Raw genomic sequence first — 15,168 nt, 5'->3', positions numbered from 1 at the left:
TTGTTGATGATTTAAATAAAGCATTTTGTAGTTTGTGTAGTGTATATGGCTTAGGCAGGGGTTCCGACATGACAGTGCACAAGTGTGACACTGGAAAGTCTGCTGAGCCCTGAGAGAAATGGCAGTGGGCACGACAAACACAGTGGCTCAGCTATTATCAAACACTCCCCTAACAAAAAGCTAGAATTATTGGCTTTCCCAGCCAGAGCTTGTTAATTAAGGATGCATGATAAGTATTTATGTGTTCACTGACATCTTTATAATCAGGGAAAGTTTCTAAACAAAGCAGCCAAAGCATACTTTGGAACATAAACCACAGACCACGTTTGATACAATGGAAATACACAACTAACTGATTGATTGAAATGATGGAATATGCAGTTCTTTACTCTGTGTACTTTCTCCCAAGGAAAGGTGGGGATGGAGTGGTTGGTTGGTGTGGGACAAGAAATGCTGTGTGTGTGCATGTGTGCTGTCTGCCTGTTTGCTGCTCTGTCTGATGTTTGCTAGTGGTAGTCTTGTGAGAATATGGCGCCCTCAAGGAATAATACTACATACCATATTCATGTCTATTAAATCTCAAATATGAGTTCCCTGGTACTGCAGGCATGTTTAAATGCTACTTGAATTCAGAGATGAAGTAGGGCACTGGATATTCCATGGTGTCAATGCCCAGAACACGACAAATACTTATCAGTTGCAGGCATGCCTTATCCCGAGTCTCGCCGACACAGGCCACACAGCAATACAGCTCTGCAAAATCAACTGCCACGTTTCCATCAAACAAAATGGTCATCCGGATCACACCACGCTCATGTAAGGCCTGCAGAGTCTTCAGGCTGGTTCTCAGAACTTGTTGGTGCAAAGGATGCACACACAAGATACCCACGAGGTGAGTGCATGGACGGGCACGACGTACTGGCATTAGGGGTGGCACACTGCAGGCCACCATAAGATTGGCCAGCATGATGTCTTCACCGTAGATCTCCAGGATCCAGTGACGGAGAAAATATCCTGCAATCCGGGGATTGATCTCAATGAGCTTCGGCCCTGTAGGCATCATCTTAAACTCTACATTAAAGACTCCATCAACCAGCCCACAACTAAGACAGCATTGGTAGGCAGCCATCACAAGCTGGGCCTCCTTGTCTGCTGGGAGAAATGTAGGCATGCAGGCAGCTGTCTCATTGAAATCGGGTACCCTGGTGGGCCCATTATCAGAGACAAATGCTCCCATAAGCTGACCATCATAGATGATGATGTCAACATCGTGTTCTGAACCAGAGACATATTCCACAAGCACCATGGCATTTCCATAGCTCAGCCCAATGCCGGGGCAGTCTCTTTCTTCTTTCATTTTGCTTGAGATGTTCTTGTAGTGCTGGTGACACTGCTCTTTATTCTCCACCATATGAACTCCTATGCCTCCGCTCCCAAATTCTAATTTCATCACACAAGGGTAGGCAACGCAGCTAGAAACCTTCTCAATATTAGTGTGACTTTTCACTTGGTAGGAAGGCAAGGCATAGGAAGCAATGGTAGTCGAGAAAGCACTGTCTTTGCAGTTAAGCAGGCTGAGGTGGGTGCGACTCTTCTTATTAGATAGGAGTATGGCTGACACTGAGTTGGAGCGGAGGCCTAGCTGCTCACATACTAAGGCAGCAAGGATAGTGCAGTCATGCCAGAAAGCGACACATCCATCCAGATGCATTTTACAGTCACGTACCATCTTCAAGATCCACTGGGCATGAGCCTCATCCTGCTTGTGGTCAGTCATGTCATAGTGAATGAAGTTGTGCACAATGCTTGCAGCAAAGTGATTTGGGTCTGATTCAATCAGGTGAATCTAGAAACAGAATAAGAGACACAATGTTATTATCTAACCCAGTGCTTAATCTAACCAGGTAGTTATTTCAACCAGCCAATTGTTTTAAGGTGCATCGGTAGGCACTACCACCCACAAAGTATCCATCCACTTACATTTACCTTCCATTGTTTCTCTCATTGAGTTATCTATCCATCTCTGCATTCGTTGACCTATCCATATAGCTTTCCATAGAACGATTGTCCCACAGATATTCCATAAATATGCCATATTGTTACCTGCCCTCTCTAACTCACCCATCTGCCTAAACCTTATTTCACCTGCAATACACAATGCAAACAATAATGCTACAACTGCAATCTGCATGGACATTACATTCCACTGAGCCTTACATTTTTGGTCCAAATAGACCCTGTATTCTAACCTTGCGTCCTCAAGTTGCTTCCGCAACCTTGGCTGATTATCAGGGGGCCAGATTCTAGCTTTGAGCAGACTGCCCTCCAATAAGCCTATTGTATCCTCCAAGATGTGTAGGCTTGAACGTTCAGCCCTTTTTTTAGCAGAAGACAAGCTTTTCAGTTTCACTCTGAGAAAGGCCTTAAACGTCCATGTATATTTTTGAATATGGGGAAAAAGCTGGTGCCCTACTAGCCTGGAGGACAGACAGGTCTTGAAATTTTATTGAAAAGTTGGTCTTAAACGATAGAGGGGACATCTCAGGGAAGCAGAGAGATATGCAGGCCTGTTTAATGTCTCTCTTTTGTAGCCTACATGGGGAAGAAATCTCTCCTGATTTGGGGTGGATTAAGTCATGGTTGAGGAAGCTACAGCTCCCCAACTTAATAGATAAGGGAAGTGAGGCTCTTGATGCTCCAATTACTAAGGAGGAGATCCATTTGAGTATATCTAAGGGTAGGAAAGGTAAAGACGTAGGTACTGATGCCTTACCAAATAAAGTATATACAGGTAGATGCATCAAGCAATTTTTGCGAGTGCAAACGGTGCGAATCACAAAATTCGGCCGTTTGCGCCCGCAAAAATGGCATTTGAGATGCATCAAGGGTTCATGCACTCGCAATTTAAGAATTCGCAATTAATTGCGAGTTCTCAAATTGCGATTGCATTTAAGGAATCGCAATTTGCGATTCCTTAAATACAATGCGTGAACCATTCCAAGATTGCGAATTCACAATCTGGGGTCGCTATTTACCGCGAATTCAAACTACGTGGTAAATAGCAAAAACTTAGAAATATGCACTTTAGTGCATTTTTGTAAGTTGTATATTACACACACACACATGTCCTTGGGACATGTGTGTGCGCAACACCAGTGAACATTACCATTTCAGGGGTGCAACAGGGTGTTCTTTGGACACCCTGGCACCCTTGAAATTGCGACACATTTGCGATTCGCTAATTGCGAATCGCAAAAAAAGGGATGACTCCCCATTAAAGGCCCATAGGAATGAATGAAAAAGCCATTCCTTATTTGGGATTAGCAATTAGCGAATCGCAAATAAGGAATCAGTAGGAATCGCAAATAACATTGCGATTCCTACATGAATCCCGTTTTGCGAGTCTTTAATAGCGAATCCTTAAAATTCGCTATTAAGGACTCGCAAAACATAACTTTGATGCATCTGGGTGAATAGTCTTCTAATTGAGGAACTGATGTAATTCCTGGAAGCTCTGTTTAACTCTATATTTAATTTATAGGTATGGTGGCCAGGTCCTAAATCTTGCAAAGAGGCCTCCATAGTTCTCATTTTGAAACCTTCGAAAGACCCTACTAGGGCAGACTCTTAAACGGCAAATCTCTCTGCTTAATGCGGGTGATAAGATCTTTATTAGTATTTTAGCAGGGAAAATGGCTAAGCTCGCTCCTCAGCTCATCCACTTACATCAGAAGGGCTTTATTCCTAAAAGATATATACAAGAACAGACACAACAGTTAATTGGCATGATTGCTCTTGCCATAGAACGGTCTGCCCCTTTGGCCATATTAGTGTAAGATACCGTCAAGGCATTTGACAGTGTATGCTGGGTCATCCTCTGGGAGGTATTGAGTTCAGTGGGATTCAGCCCTAAATTTATTAGCACACTTAAGCCGATCTACGCGGGAGCTTTGGCCAGGATCTTTTTTAATGGCTTATAATCCCCTAGTTTTAAGATAATAAGAGAGACACAACAGGGTTGCCCTTTATCTCCTCTTCTTTTTGATATTTATATAGAGCCTCTCACCCAACAGCTGATATTGGATGCCTTAGTTGTCCCATTCAGTTCCTCACCATATAGCTGTAAAGTCGCACTTTAAGCCAATGACTTATTAATCTATATGGCTGACCCCTTAACTTCAATCCCGAGAGTGGAACAACTCTTGGCGGAATTTGGCTCTTTTTCAGGTTTTTTGGTTAATACAGCCAAAACTGAGGTTATGTGTTGAAATATTGCGAATTGGGAGGGGAAAGTAAGTTCTAAGTTTAGATATCTGTGTCAGTGGCGGCTGGTCCATAGGGGCAGCTGGGCAGCGCCCCACTAAGCAATAACAAAGAGAAACTGCTCACTGAATCGGGCAAGAATGCAAGCAGACTATCGTCTGTTTACATTTCCGACCTGTGCTGGCAGCAGCTTCACAAGTGAAAGTGCGCATGAGTCAACAGACGCACAGCGCACGCAGGTGAGAGCAGCAGGAGTCCAGAACTGGACTCCGACTGCGCATCTGCGAGAAGGGCGCTTTCGTTTTTCAGCTCCCCACTCCATTGCCATTACATTAAGTATGCTGCGCATGCCTAGTGTAGTGGTGGAGTCTGAGGATAGGAACCTGCTCGGGCGGTGACGTAGGGTCGCCCTATGCCCTGTCCCATGCCAGGATACAGCCGAGTAGCCGCCCCCATTCTTCTGATTTGCCAGTCCACTTCAAAGAAAAGAGCGGGGAGAAGTTAATTCCACCGACATCTTGTGGGTGACGATACGCGGGACCGGAGCGGGAGATGCCTTGTAAGTTTATGTATTTGTTTTTATGTAATCATTCAATGAAACGCCTTCCCTATCCCCCCCCCCACCTTCCCCAACCGCCTAGGTCATCCAGTTAGACGTCACTTTGAAATCTGGTACTTGTAGTTTAAGTTTTGTAGCAAGACCTCCCTCCTGCACCACAGAGCAGCTGAACGCCCGGCACTGCCTTCCAAGAAACCCTCGAATGTGGCAGCGGCACGTCGGCTCTGAGTCTGAAGGAGGGAAGATAGTAAGGGATGCCGAGGTGAGGGCGTGTGGCAGGAGCAAAGAGAGAGAGTGTGTGTACGAGCAACACGGCCAATCATTATGCAATCATTATGCACAATGCTCCAGCTGACACCAGGCATTCTCTCTTATTATCTCCCGGTCTGCGAAATTGAGCTATCTGTCCTCGTACTTTGTGCTTGAAATGTAAAGAATAGGTAAGGAGTTCCAGCCTCACTGGAATATACCATTGTTGAACGGACTGCCCAGCGAAACATAGCCTAATCTAAACCGGCGGCAACGCAGATCTCTACTGGCTACATTAGACAGGGAGGGTGTGGGGGCTAATGAAAAGAGCGGAGTTGTGGACTAGAGAGCGCAAAATAATCAAAGCATTTAAAATTATTAAAAAATAAAGTACTTTAAAGAAACGCTGTGCCTTATAGTCCATAAACATGGCGTATTATCATACCATTGTCTAACCAGTTTATCAATCGTACTAATGCCTCATTTTACAGTGATAGAGGCATTTCATGTGCTGTAAATTGGCAAAGCTTCAAATCGCTCCTAATTGATGTGAACATTATTTCAGCAGGATACTCGTGTTAGCCTTTTTAGTGTCCAAAAGTTGTAAGTATGCTACGCCAAGTTTCGGAAAAAAACCCTAGGGGTGAACATATTTCACTGGTGCATGTGCGCCAATCCACGAATACGGTCTCAGACAGACTGCAGATTTCAAGAGCAGCATGAAAAATACATTCTTGCGATAAGTTGGAAGAGGAGGAGGGAGATAGACTGAGGAGGGCAGAGGCTTGAGGGTGGAGAGGGGAGAGACTGAGAGGGTGCGGGGCCTCGGAGGAGGAAGAGAGAGAGAGGCTGAGACTTGAAGATGGAGAGAGAGAGAGACTGGAGGGAGAGTGGAGCAGGCGCGGTGCGTCCATTGGGGCGAATTAATGAATGATGGATGGATGGATGCAAGATGGATGCAGGATGGATGGATGGATGGATGCATGAATGAATGATGTATGGATGCAGGGTGGGTGGATGGATGGGTGGATGGATGGATGGGTGGATGCATGAATGAATGATGGATGCAGGATGGATGGGTGGATGCCTGAATGAATGATGTATGGATGCAGGATGGGTGGGTGGGTGGGTGGATGGATGGGTGGATGCATGAATGAATGATGGATGCAGGATGGATGAATGCATGAATGAATGATGGATGCAGGATGGATGCAGGATGGGTGGATGGATGGGTGGATGCATGAATGAATGATGGATGCAGGATGGATGGGTGGATGCATGAATGAATGATGGATGGATGCAGGATGGATGCATGAATGAATGATGGATGCAGGATGGATGGATGGATGGGTGGATGCATGAATGAATGATGGATGCAGGATGGATGCAGAATGGATGGGTGGATGGATGGGTGGATGCATGAATGAATGATGTATGGATGCAGGATGGGTGGGTGGGTGGATGGATGGGTGGATGCATGAATGATGTATGGATGGATGCAAGGTGGTTTGGGCTCGCTCGCTGCGCTCGCTCGCTGTGGTGCAATATGCAAATTAGTTTACGCCCCACCACTTTCAAATGTCACCAGCCGCCCCTGATCTGTGTATCACAGTAGTAAGCAATATAGAAAGAATACCACATCTTAATCTGTCAAGGGTTACTAAAGAGACTTAATGCCTATTAAGTAGGTGGAAACATCTCCCGTTGACAACCTATGGATGAGTCAATCTGATAAAAATGGTTATCCTTCATAAACTAACCTATCTTTTTAATGCTATTCCACTTGGGTTTCCCCGTCAGGGTATTGATAAAATTCAGAGGAAGGTGGCGAGTTTTATTTGGACCCATAATGGAGCTAGACTATCCTGGAACAAACTTGGGCACAAGCTGAATAAAGAGGATTGGCTCTTCCTGATTTAAACTGGCATTGTGTTGCTTTTCCATTTAAAAATATCCCGATGTTTCTGGTAAAAGCAAATGGTTCCACTTGGGGAAACTTTTGGGGTAGATGGTAAGGCACCGGAGTGTGGAGGGCTTTCTATATAAATTTGGTGCTCCCAGGCTCTTTAAGAAGGTTCGATTAAAGGTACTGAGATCTGCCTTGGATATCTGGTATAGAGTTAGGAGGAGGTGGGGCATTGGATACTATTCATATTTTGCTCCAATTTGGGACTCCCCAGAACACCAGAATGTTTAAAGGATGCTTTAAGTCTTCCAATCAGAAGGGGGGGGGTTACAACTTGGTCTGATTTGGTATCATCGGAAGGAAGGAGTGCACCCTTGGGAAGTATTGAATGCTAAAACCAGCAATTAGTTGTCTAGATTTAAGTTTATCCATCTATCCTGCTGGTTTGTGGCATCAAAAAAGGAGATTTGGGGTTATTATGATTTGGTGCTGTCTCTCAAGGACATCAGGCTTAAGAATAAAGAGGTAGCAAGGTGGTATGAGGTATTCTTGGTGGCAGAGGAGGAAACGTTGTCATGTCCTTGTACAGGAATTTATATAGCACAAATCACCGAGCGGTTTCTAAGCGCTTGCTTAGGGAACCCGTCCTGGTATTCCTCTGTGAGATAACCCCGGCAGGGTATCCGCAAGGTGAAAGCCAGGCATCCCGCCACGAGAGGCCGCTGCGGAGATTAAGCAAGCTATTGCCCAGAGTCGCAGAGTGTGAACCCATGAATCGAGTAGGCACCGGAGCGAGAATTGTCGAGTCCATGGACATTTTAGGACTCAAGACCCCGCCGAGCCGGGAATTGAACCCTGGTCCCGGGCTGACCTCTGCTTCCAGGTCTGCCTCCTCTAACCAGTGAGCCACACTTCTCCTTATGTTGTATGGAGAAGGACTCTTTCAGAGGAGGTCAAGTCAGCTTGGTATAGTTCATTCAAGACTTTGTACTCAACTCTTCGACCTGCTAACTTGAAGCGAAACCACTTTTTCACAACTAATCATCTCTATTGGACTCCGCACAAAATATCCAAGATTGCCCCTCAACCTCACCCTAAGTGTGTGAAGTGTGGCTGCTTAGGAGCCAATGATGACCATATTTTCATTGAATACCCGTGTCTGAGACATTTCGGGGACGGTATAGAATTAGCACTAAAAGGTATCATCGATCGGGAGATTAAATTTAATGCAACACTTATCCTCCTAGGAAATGATGGTGCGATAACTTTACTGTTGAGGCGGTCCCACAGAAGGTTGCTCTTTTATTTGATTCTTATCGCCTGCAGGGAAATTTGCTTGAAATGGAGAGATCCCATGCCCCCGACAGCGGAAGACTAAGTCAGGATCGGCTGCCTTGATCAGAGAACAGCTAAGAGTCCTGACCTGTCTATATGTTCGGACTTTCAAATTTGGTGTGGCTCCTTTGGTGTTGGCTACCCGTCCTTCTGATTACACCGATTCACTGGCAAGGTGAGGGTCCAGGTGGAAACGAACCAGGGCGATTGCAGTGACTGCTCGGCGGATAGTTAGACGATGCAGTTTTTCTTGCTTTACAGACGCTCTTTGGTGATGTGAGAGAAACAAGTAAAAAAAAGAATAATGCTTCAACAGCATCCATGCATCCATACATTCTACACCTGATTTCTATCAACACATCCATCAACCTACCAATCCATTCATCTACAGGTCTTCTAATTCAGTAACACTCCCATTCAAGGCAGGCCTCCACTCTATTTCCTTATTACTATTGTGGAGTCCAATCACAATATACCCATCTTGATATCTTTAAACTAGCTGTGGATTGAAGCAAGACGTATTCTGAAACTGTTCCGCATTATTCGCAAAGTTCTTCACACAAAGTCCACGATCTATCTCTCAGAATTGGTCATTTCTGGAGGTCAATTTCTCCTTCGTGGCTCCAAAACCTTCTACTCAAACTTTCCTCTTGCCAGAGAAAAATAACCCTCAAGTGTATTCAGGGTGTGCTCCCAGTGACAGCCCTCACTAACAAAGGGTGGGGTGGTGGGTGTAAGGAGTGAGGGGGGTTGTGTGAGTAAGGGCACGATGAGGGGGGACAGACAGGTTAAGAATAATAATTCAAAAACACTTACCTGACGCCGCCGGCTGTCTCTTCTGTCGTGTCGCTCCTGCTGGCCTCTTCTGGGTCCCAGCAGCCCCTAAGACAGACTCCCAGCCTATCCCTGTGCTGCAGAACAGCACAGGGATTGGCCTGAGTGAGCAGCAAAGACACTCTACTCAGGTCATGGAATCCATGGGATTTCTCCATCCCGGCTGCTGAATGCAGCCGGGCTGGAGAAACCTAAGTGTGCATGTGTGTTTTGGTCAGCCTGATACGGCCAGCCAAACACACATGTGCACTTAGGGAGTGCACAAGCACTTCTCCTACACCCTCCAATGCCACGCTCATCCATGCACAAGCTGGCTCAGAGCCAGCAAATAAAAAATAAAACAATGCTGGAGCATCGTTTTATTTTTCGTTTGCTGGCTCTGCATCAGGCAGTGGGGTAATGCTCCTATGTCATTGCAGAGGAGCCGCCACTGTGTGTTCTTGTGTTGTGGGGGGACATTCTCCCACCAATTAAATCAAACACTTCTTTTAAGGTCTTCAGAGGGGATATGAAAACTTGGCTTCTCCAACAATTCCTCCTAGATGGCCCCATCATCTACACATTACAGTTCACTTTCAGAAAAACCTTAGAAGCTTATCTGGACATTCTCTACTGTAGTACGCACTAGGGGTGGGTGTAGTTGGCGGAGTAATACTATGCAGAATTCCACAAAGCTGAACAAAAACTCAGTGAATTCAGATTAGTAACTTCAATATGGGACTCACAATGAATATAACAGAAACCTCATATACCTTTGATAAAATAACAAGTGTTTCTGTCTTTACATGCTAAAATGTATATAGTCATTTAACAAACGTGAAAATGACAATTTAGCAAGCAGTGATAGAGGTGATGATTTCGGGATCCTTCCTAACCTAGGAAGAGAACCAAGTAGATGCCTTGAAAACAAAGAGCACATCTTGCTGAATGATTCAGTGGTGGTCCAATCCTCTTAGGACCACCCCAAGCACAGTTATGGGCAAAAATACAATCCCAACCAAAGGCCCTACAAAGCATTATGGGATTAGATTAGCAGTGGGACGTGAATATTATAGTATCCAATATCAAAATAATTCTACAAAGAGCTGCACTTCAACTAGTCGTTACTAGGTGTCCCTCAAAAGTCAAATGCAAAAGCATTGAAATTATTACATCAAGCTGCAGTTCCACTAGCCGTTAGTAGGTGTCTCTCACAAGTCAAATGCAGAAGCATTGAAACCCTTTCATGAAGCTGCAGTTCCACTAGTCGTTACTAGGTGTCCCTAATGAGCACAATGGAAAAGCATTGATCTACAGCTTGATATAATAATTTCCAAATTTCATTTTTGTGAATTGGTTATGTGCGTTTTAGCATGTAAAGTTGCTTTTTCAAAGCATTTGTGGGTACAGTTAAGTAGCTGATTCTGCTACGTGGAGGAACAGAGTACATGCGTAGTTAACAAAACTCCTGTAGCAGAGTGGAGTTCATTACCCAGGGTTAGTACTCACCCATTACTTGGGTTTTATTTAAAAACAATGCAAGCATATTCCACCTTTCACTTATTTCGTGATGCTTCCTCCTTAAAGATTTTGTCATAATATGTGCATGTTTCTTTATTGGTTGTAGGCTCTTCTCTCTTTGGGTCCCCAGGGCTCCTTCCTGAGCCTAACCTTTTTAATATTTACATGGCCCCTCTCGCTAAGATAGCCTTCCTTTTTAGCTGCTAAGATTCTGCCCTACACTCCAGTGAGACTCCTTAGCTCCAGTGACAAAGCTCTCCTTACAGTCCCCAGGTTTAAGAAGGCTAGGACTGGCTGTAGATCTTTCTCGTTCATTGCCCCTCATCCTTGGAATAACTTGCCCACACAACTTTGTCTCTGTGAAAACCCTTTTCTTTTTAGGAAGGCACTTAAGACTCATTTATTCTAGTCAACCCCAACCTGTTTTATGGGGGACTTGGGCGACCATAAAACCACAAAGATCTACCAAACGTTAGTGACGAATCTTTCCACGACTTTAGATCCCCCCCAGGATAAATGGCAGACAGACTTGAGTCCTTTAGACAGCCATGACTGGATAGAGGCCTTGGAGTCCCCGAGGGCTGCTGCAATTGCATCCCATCTTAGGCTAATCCAATTTAGGTATTTACACCGCACTTATTTCACTAGATATAGACTGTGGAGGGCAGGGCTGATGGACTTCCCTATGTGCCTACGATGTGGTAGCGAGGAAGGTACATTACTGCATACAATTCGGAGGTGTGATGCGCTGGGCCGGTTTTGGAGGGGTGTTACTCGCTGCTTATTTGAAGTGTTAGGTTGGGTCCTACCTCTCTCTCCCAGGCTCGTTCTTCTGCACATCACAGATGAAATTGGGGTAACATCTTTAAAATACATGTACTGTCCTTGGGTCTTACCCTAGGTAAAAGGGATATTGCAAGGGCATGGAAGGATCCGGCTAAACCTAAACTGAGTGCTTGGAAGAAAGGTTTCAACTGGTGTATGGTTCAGGGGCAGCCCATCTTTAAAGCGCGAGGGTGCCCTCAGAAACGCTTTAAAATATGGAAACGATGGGCGGATTTTAGGGGCCTCTCATTAGAACCGCCTCCTCCACAACCTGCGGAAGTTGAAACCATATAGAGAGACAGCACAGGGCAGTGACGTTGTTCAATTAGGTATGATGTACATAAATAGGCTTGATGGGCATGACCTGGTTTTGTTCTGTGGTATGCGACACAGCTGTTAAAAATGTTTGGTACTGTTGTTTACAGGCCCGAATGGTTTACTTTCTTGTTCTACAATGCTATATAATAGTCACCTGCCTAGAAATCAGTATATTGACAACTGTATGTTTTCATTACTTTGTAATGCTTGCAATTACTATATCTGCTGATTCAATAAAATGAGTTTTGAAGAAAAAAATAATAATAACATAACATAACATTCCTGATTTATTTCGATTCACATACTTGACCATTTTATTGAAGGCCGTACATCAATGTACATCATGTGTTTTATTTATCTACCGTACTGTGTACATAAGCTCTTTATCTTTGGTTGTTACTTTTGTCTACTCTGTACGGTAACACTCTAAAGCCTCTTGGGATCAAGACAGTGCTAAATAAAACCCTCTAACAATAAATAAATAAATAAACAATATTCCTACTAACCATCCCCATCCAATTATTCTGCTGCGCTGCAAAACACATGCCAGCTGACAGAAAAATCCTTTGCTGACGCCATGCTCACAGTTTATTTATTATTGACAAAATTAAACAATGTTTAATATAAAAACTAAAAATTGCTGAATCTTAAAAGTTGTTTAAGCTTATTTATTCATATGCTTTCCATGGGTCTCGAGGATCATATTCACTTCAATTGAATTTAAGGCATATTGTCCCTTTATACAGGAGATATGTCCCCATTTATTTCAAACCAGTAGAAAACAGAAATTCAGAAACCTAATCATATGAGTTCATTGTGAGGCGTGTAACATTTTAAATCACTCATAACATTTCATAGCAAGCATCAGAAAGGACTATATATATATATATGTAGGAAAGTAGGATCTGCTTTCATCGTCACCCATACTTTTTGCTAGTGTCATTCTGTTTTCTGACTTGTCTGACTGGGATCCTGCTAATCAGGACCCCAGTCACTGTGATCTCTCCCTAAATTGGAGTTTGGTAAGTACGTTGGTACCTTCCCAATAGGCTACTGGTGTACACTCCTAAGTTCCTACTATATGGTACTAAGGTGCCCAGGGCATAGGTACACCAGGGGCTCCCGTGGGCTACAGCATGTATTATGCCACCCATGAGAGACCACTCAAACTGTGAATACAGGCCTGCCATTGCAACCCATGTGAGCTGGTGCTAGCACCACGCACAACAGATATACGTTTCCTTATATCTGAGGTCACTGTACTTAAAACTTAAAAGTCACCCCTAAGGTAGGCACTTCAATCCTAAAGCCAGAGTGTTTAGTTATAAGTGTGAGGTGCCCTGCATGAGCAGGACACCCCCTACAAACCTAGCAGTCAATTGTCTCGGTGTGGTATTTGCGGTCAGCCATATTTGAGATATAGTGGACATCAAGTCAATTAGGAGATGGCTAACTATTTATTGGCTGCACTGAAACTGGTCATGTTTGGTATCAAACATGTTGAAATCTTATCCCTACACTGATTCCAGTGTTGTATATAGGATTCCATGTACTGGGGGCTCCCCTGTACCAACCTTTCAGGGTCGAACAGCAAGCTAGTTCTGCTGCCGACCACAGACACGGTTCTGCCATCCTGCTGCGGAGCCAGGCTCAAGAAGGAGAAGGCAGAACAATAGGTTTCCTGTCACAGGGATGTGTGACCACCTCCCAGACATGATTTAGTGTATTGGGTTGGGGTGGGGGTACTTGCCAGCTTAACCAGACTGCTATGAAGGGCACATTTGGTGCCCTCCTTGCATACTCCAGTTGGAACCAGTTCAGATGCCATTAGCTCCCACTCTGGCGTGAAACTGGACAAAGGACATTGGAGTACCTCCCCTCTGTCCAGTCCCTCCTCTGGGAGGGACCCCTGAAGCGTCCCAACCCTTTCCTTTAGGTGCTTAAGGGCTTACCTGTGGGTGGCTCTTCAGATTCATCATGGGACAAGATTCAAATCTGAAACCACTTCATCTTCAACCATCTGGGCACTTTGAACATCTCTGGATTTCTCTTTGGGAACCAAGACTGAATCTGTAAGACTCTTACTACTCCTGGTCTTGTCGTCCTGCCAGTCTTCTGTGTCATTTGTGCCTGTGCTCCATAAAGGTTCTTCTCCAGGTCTGTGCACATCCAAGACACCTGTAGAAATCTCCAGTGGAGTGAAGGAGTCACTCCCCTGCATCTGCAGGCACCACAACTAAGCTTCCTGGTCTGCTGCTCCTGATGTCCCACGGACTCAAAGAGGCTCAGCAACAGAGGTTGTGGTTCTGCAACTCCCTCGAGGCCTGCACGGTCTTCTTACCGAGTTTGAGGCCAGTATCCCTCATCCGAACGACTGGAACATCACCCCTGCACACTTCCGCGCACCTCCGCAACTTGCTGTTGTCAAGGCTTATTGCCTCTCTTCTCCAGAAATGTTTGTACTCCAAGAAGCTCTAGCTCATAGCATCTCTTGGTACCATCCTGCTGCTGAGCCAGGCTCAAGAAGGGGAAGGCCCTGGTCCTCCTGGACCTCAGCGCGGCATTTGACACTGTAGCACATGTCACTCTGCTGCAGTGTCTGAAAGAAGGTGGGATTTCAGGTGCCGGCCTGAAATGGATTCAGTCATTCCTGGTAGACAGGAGGTTTCAGGTCCGGCTGGGGGACTGTTACTCTAGAGACATTAACTTGGGTCAGGGCGTACCTCAGGGTTCGTCCCTGAGTCCTACGTTATTTAATCTATATGTCTCCCCAGTGGCAGCCATAGTTGAGGCCCATGGGCTGCGCATAGTGTCCTATGCCGATGACAGGCAGCTGGTCATCTCCCTATCGTGCGCGCCCGGTCTTGCTGCTGACAGGTTCAGAGCATGCATGCAGGAGCTGGCATCCTGGATGTCGACCAACTGCCTGAGGCTGAATGGCAGCAAAACAGAGGTGCTCGTGGTGGGTGGGGGGCCCGTCGGTGTGGTCATCGGCATGGTGGCCGTCCTGTCTGGGGTCGATTCCTACTCCATGTCAGGAAGCCAAAAACCTGGGCATCAGGCTCGATGCGGAGCTAACATTTGCGCCACAGATTAGTCGCGTGGTGGGGGCATGCTTTGGCGTTCTGAAAGGCCTGCGGAAGACTCTCGAGCTTCTCCCCACGGAGGCCCGTAAGACGCTGGTGCATGCCTTGGTCACTGCAAGGTTGGATTATGGCAATCTTCTTTACTTGGGTGCCACGGGAAAGAGCCTTGATCGCCTTCAGGTGCTACAAAACGCAGCGGCTCACTTGGTCCTGAGGCTACCCAAAAGATCTGCCTCCAAGTCAGCGTTGCAGGCACTCCATTGGCTTCCAGTCAGGAGCAGAATTGAGTTTAA

General features: G+C 45.5%; 1 protein-coding gene across 1 annotated transcript in view; it reads right to left on the bottom strand.

Moving 5' to 3' along the window:
• Positions 1-577: 577 nt before the first annotated feature.
• The window catches only part of LOC144768327 (carnosine synthase 1-like), a 595,298-nt gene continuing 580,707 nt past the window's right edge, over positions 578-15,168 (bottom strand). Inside the window, exon 8 of the mRNA XM_078651907.1 lies at positions 578-1,846. Within this exon, the coding sequence (XP_078508033.1) occupies positions 620-1,846 (1,227 nt within the window). The 3' untranslated portion in view covers positions 578-619. The remainder of the gene's footprint in view (positions 1,847-15,168) is intronic.

Source organism: Lissotriton helveticus, chromosome 1_1, assembly GCF_964261635.1.
Source record: "Lissotriton helveticus chromosome 1_1, aLisHel1.1, whole genome shotgun sequence".
NCBI lineage: Eukaryota > Metazoa > Chordata > Amphibia > Caudata > Salamandridae > Lissotriton > Lissotriton helveticus.
Note: the sequence above shows the minus strand (reverse complement) of the source record. Positions and strands in the feature narration are given on the sequence as shown.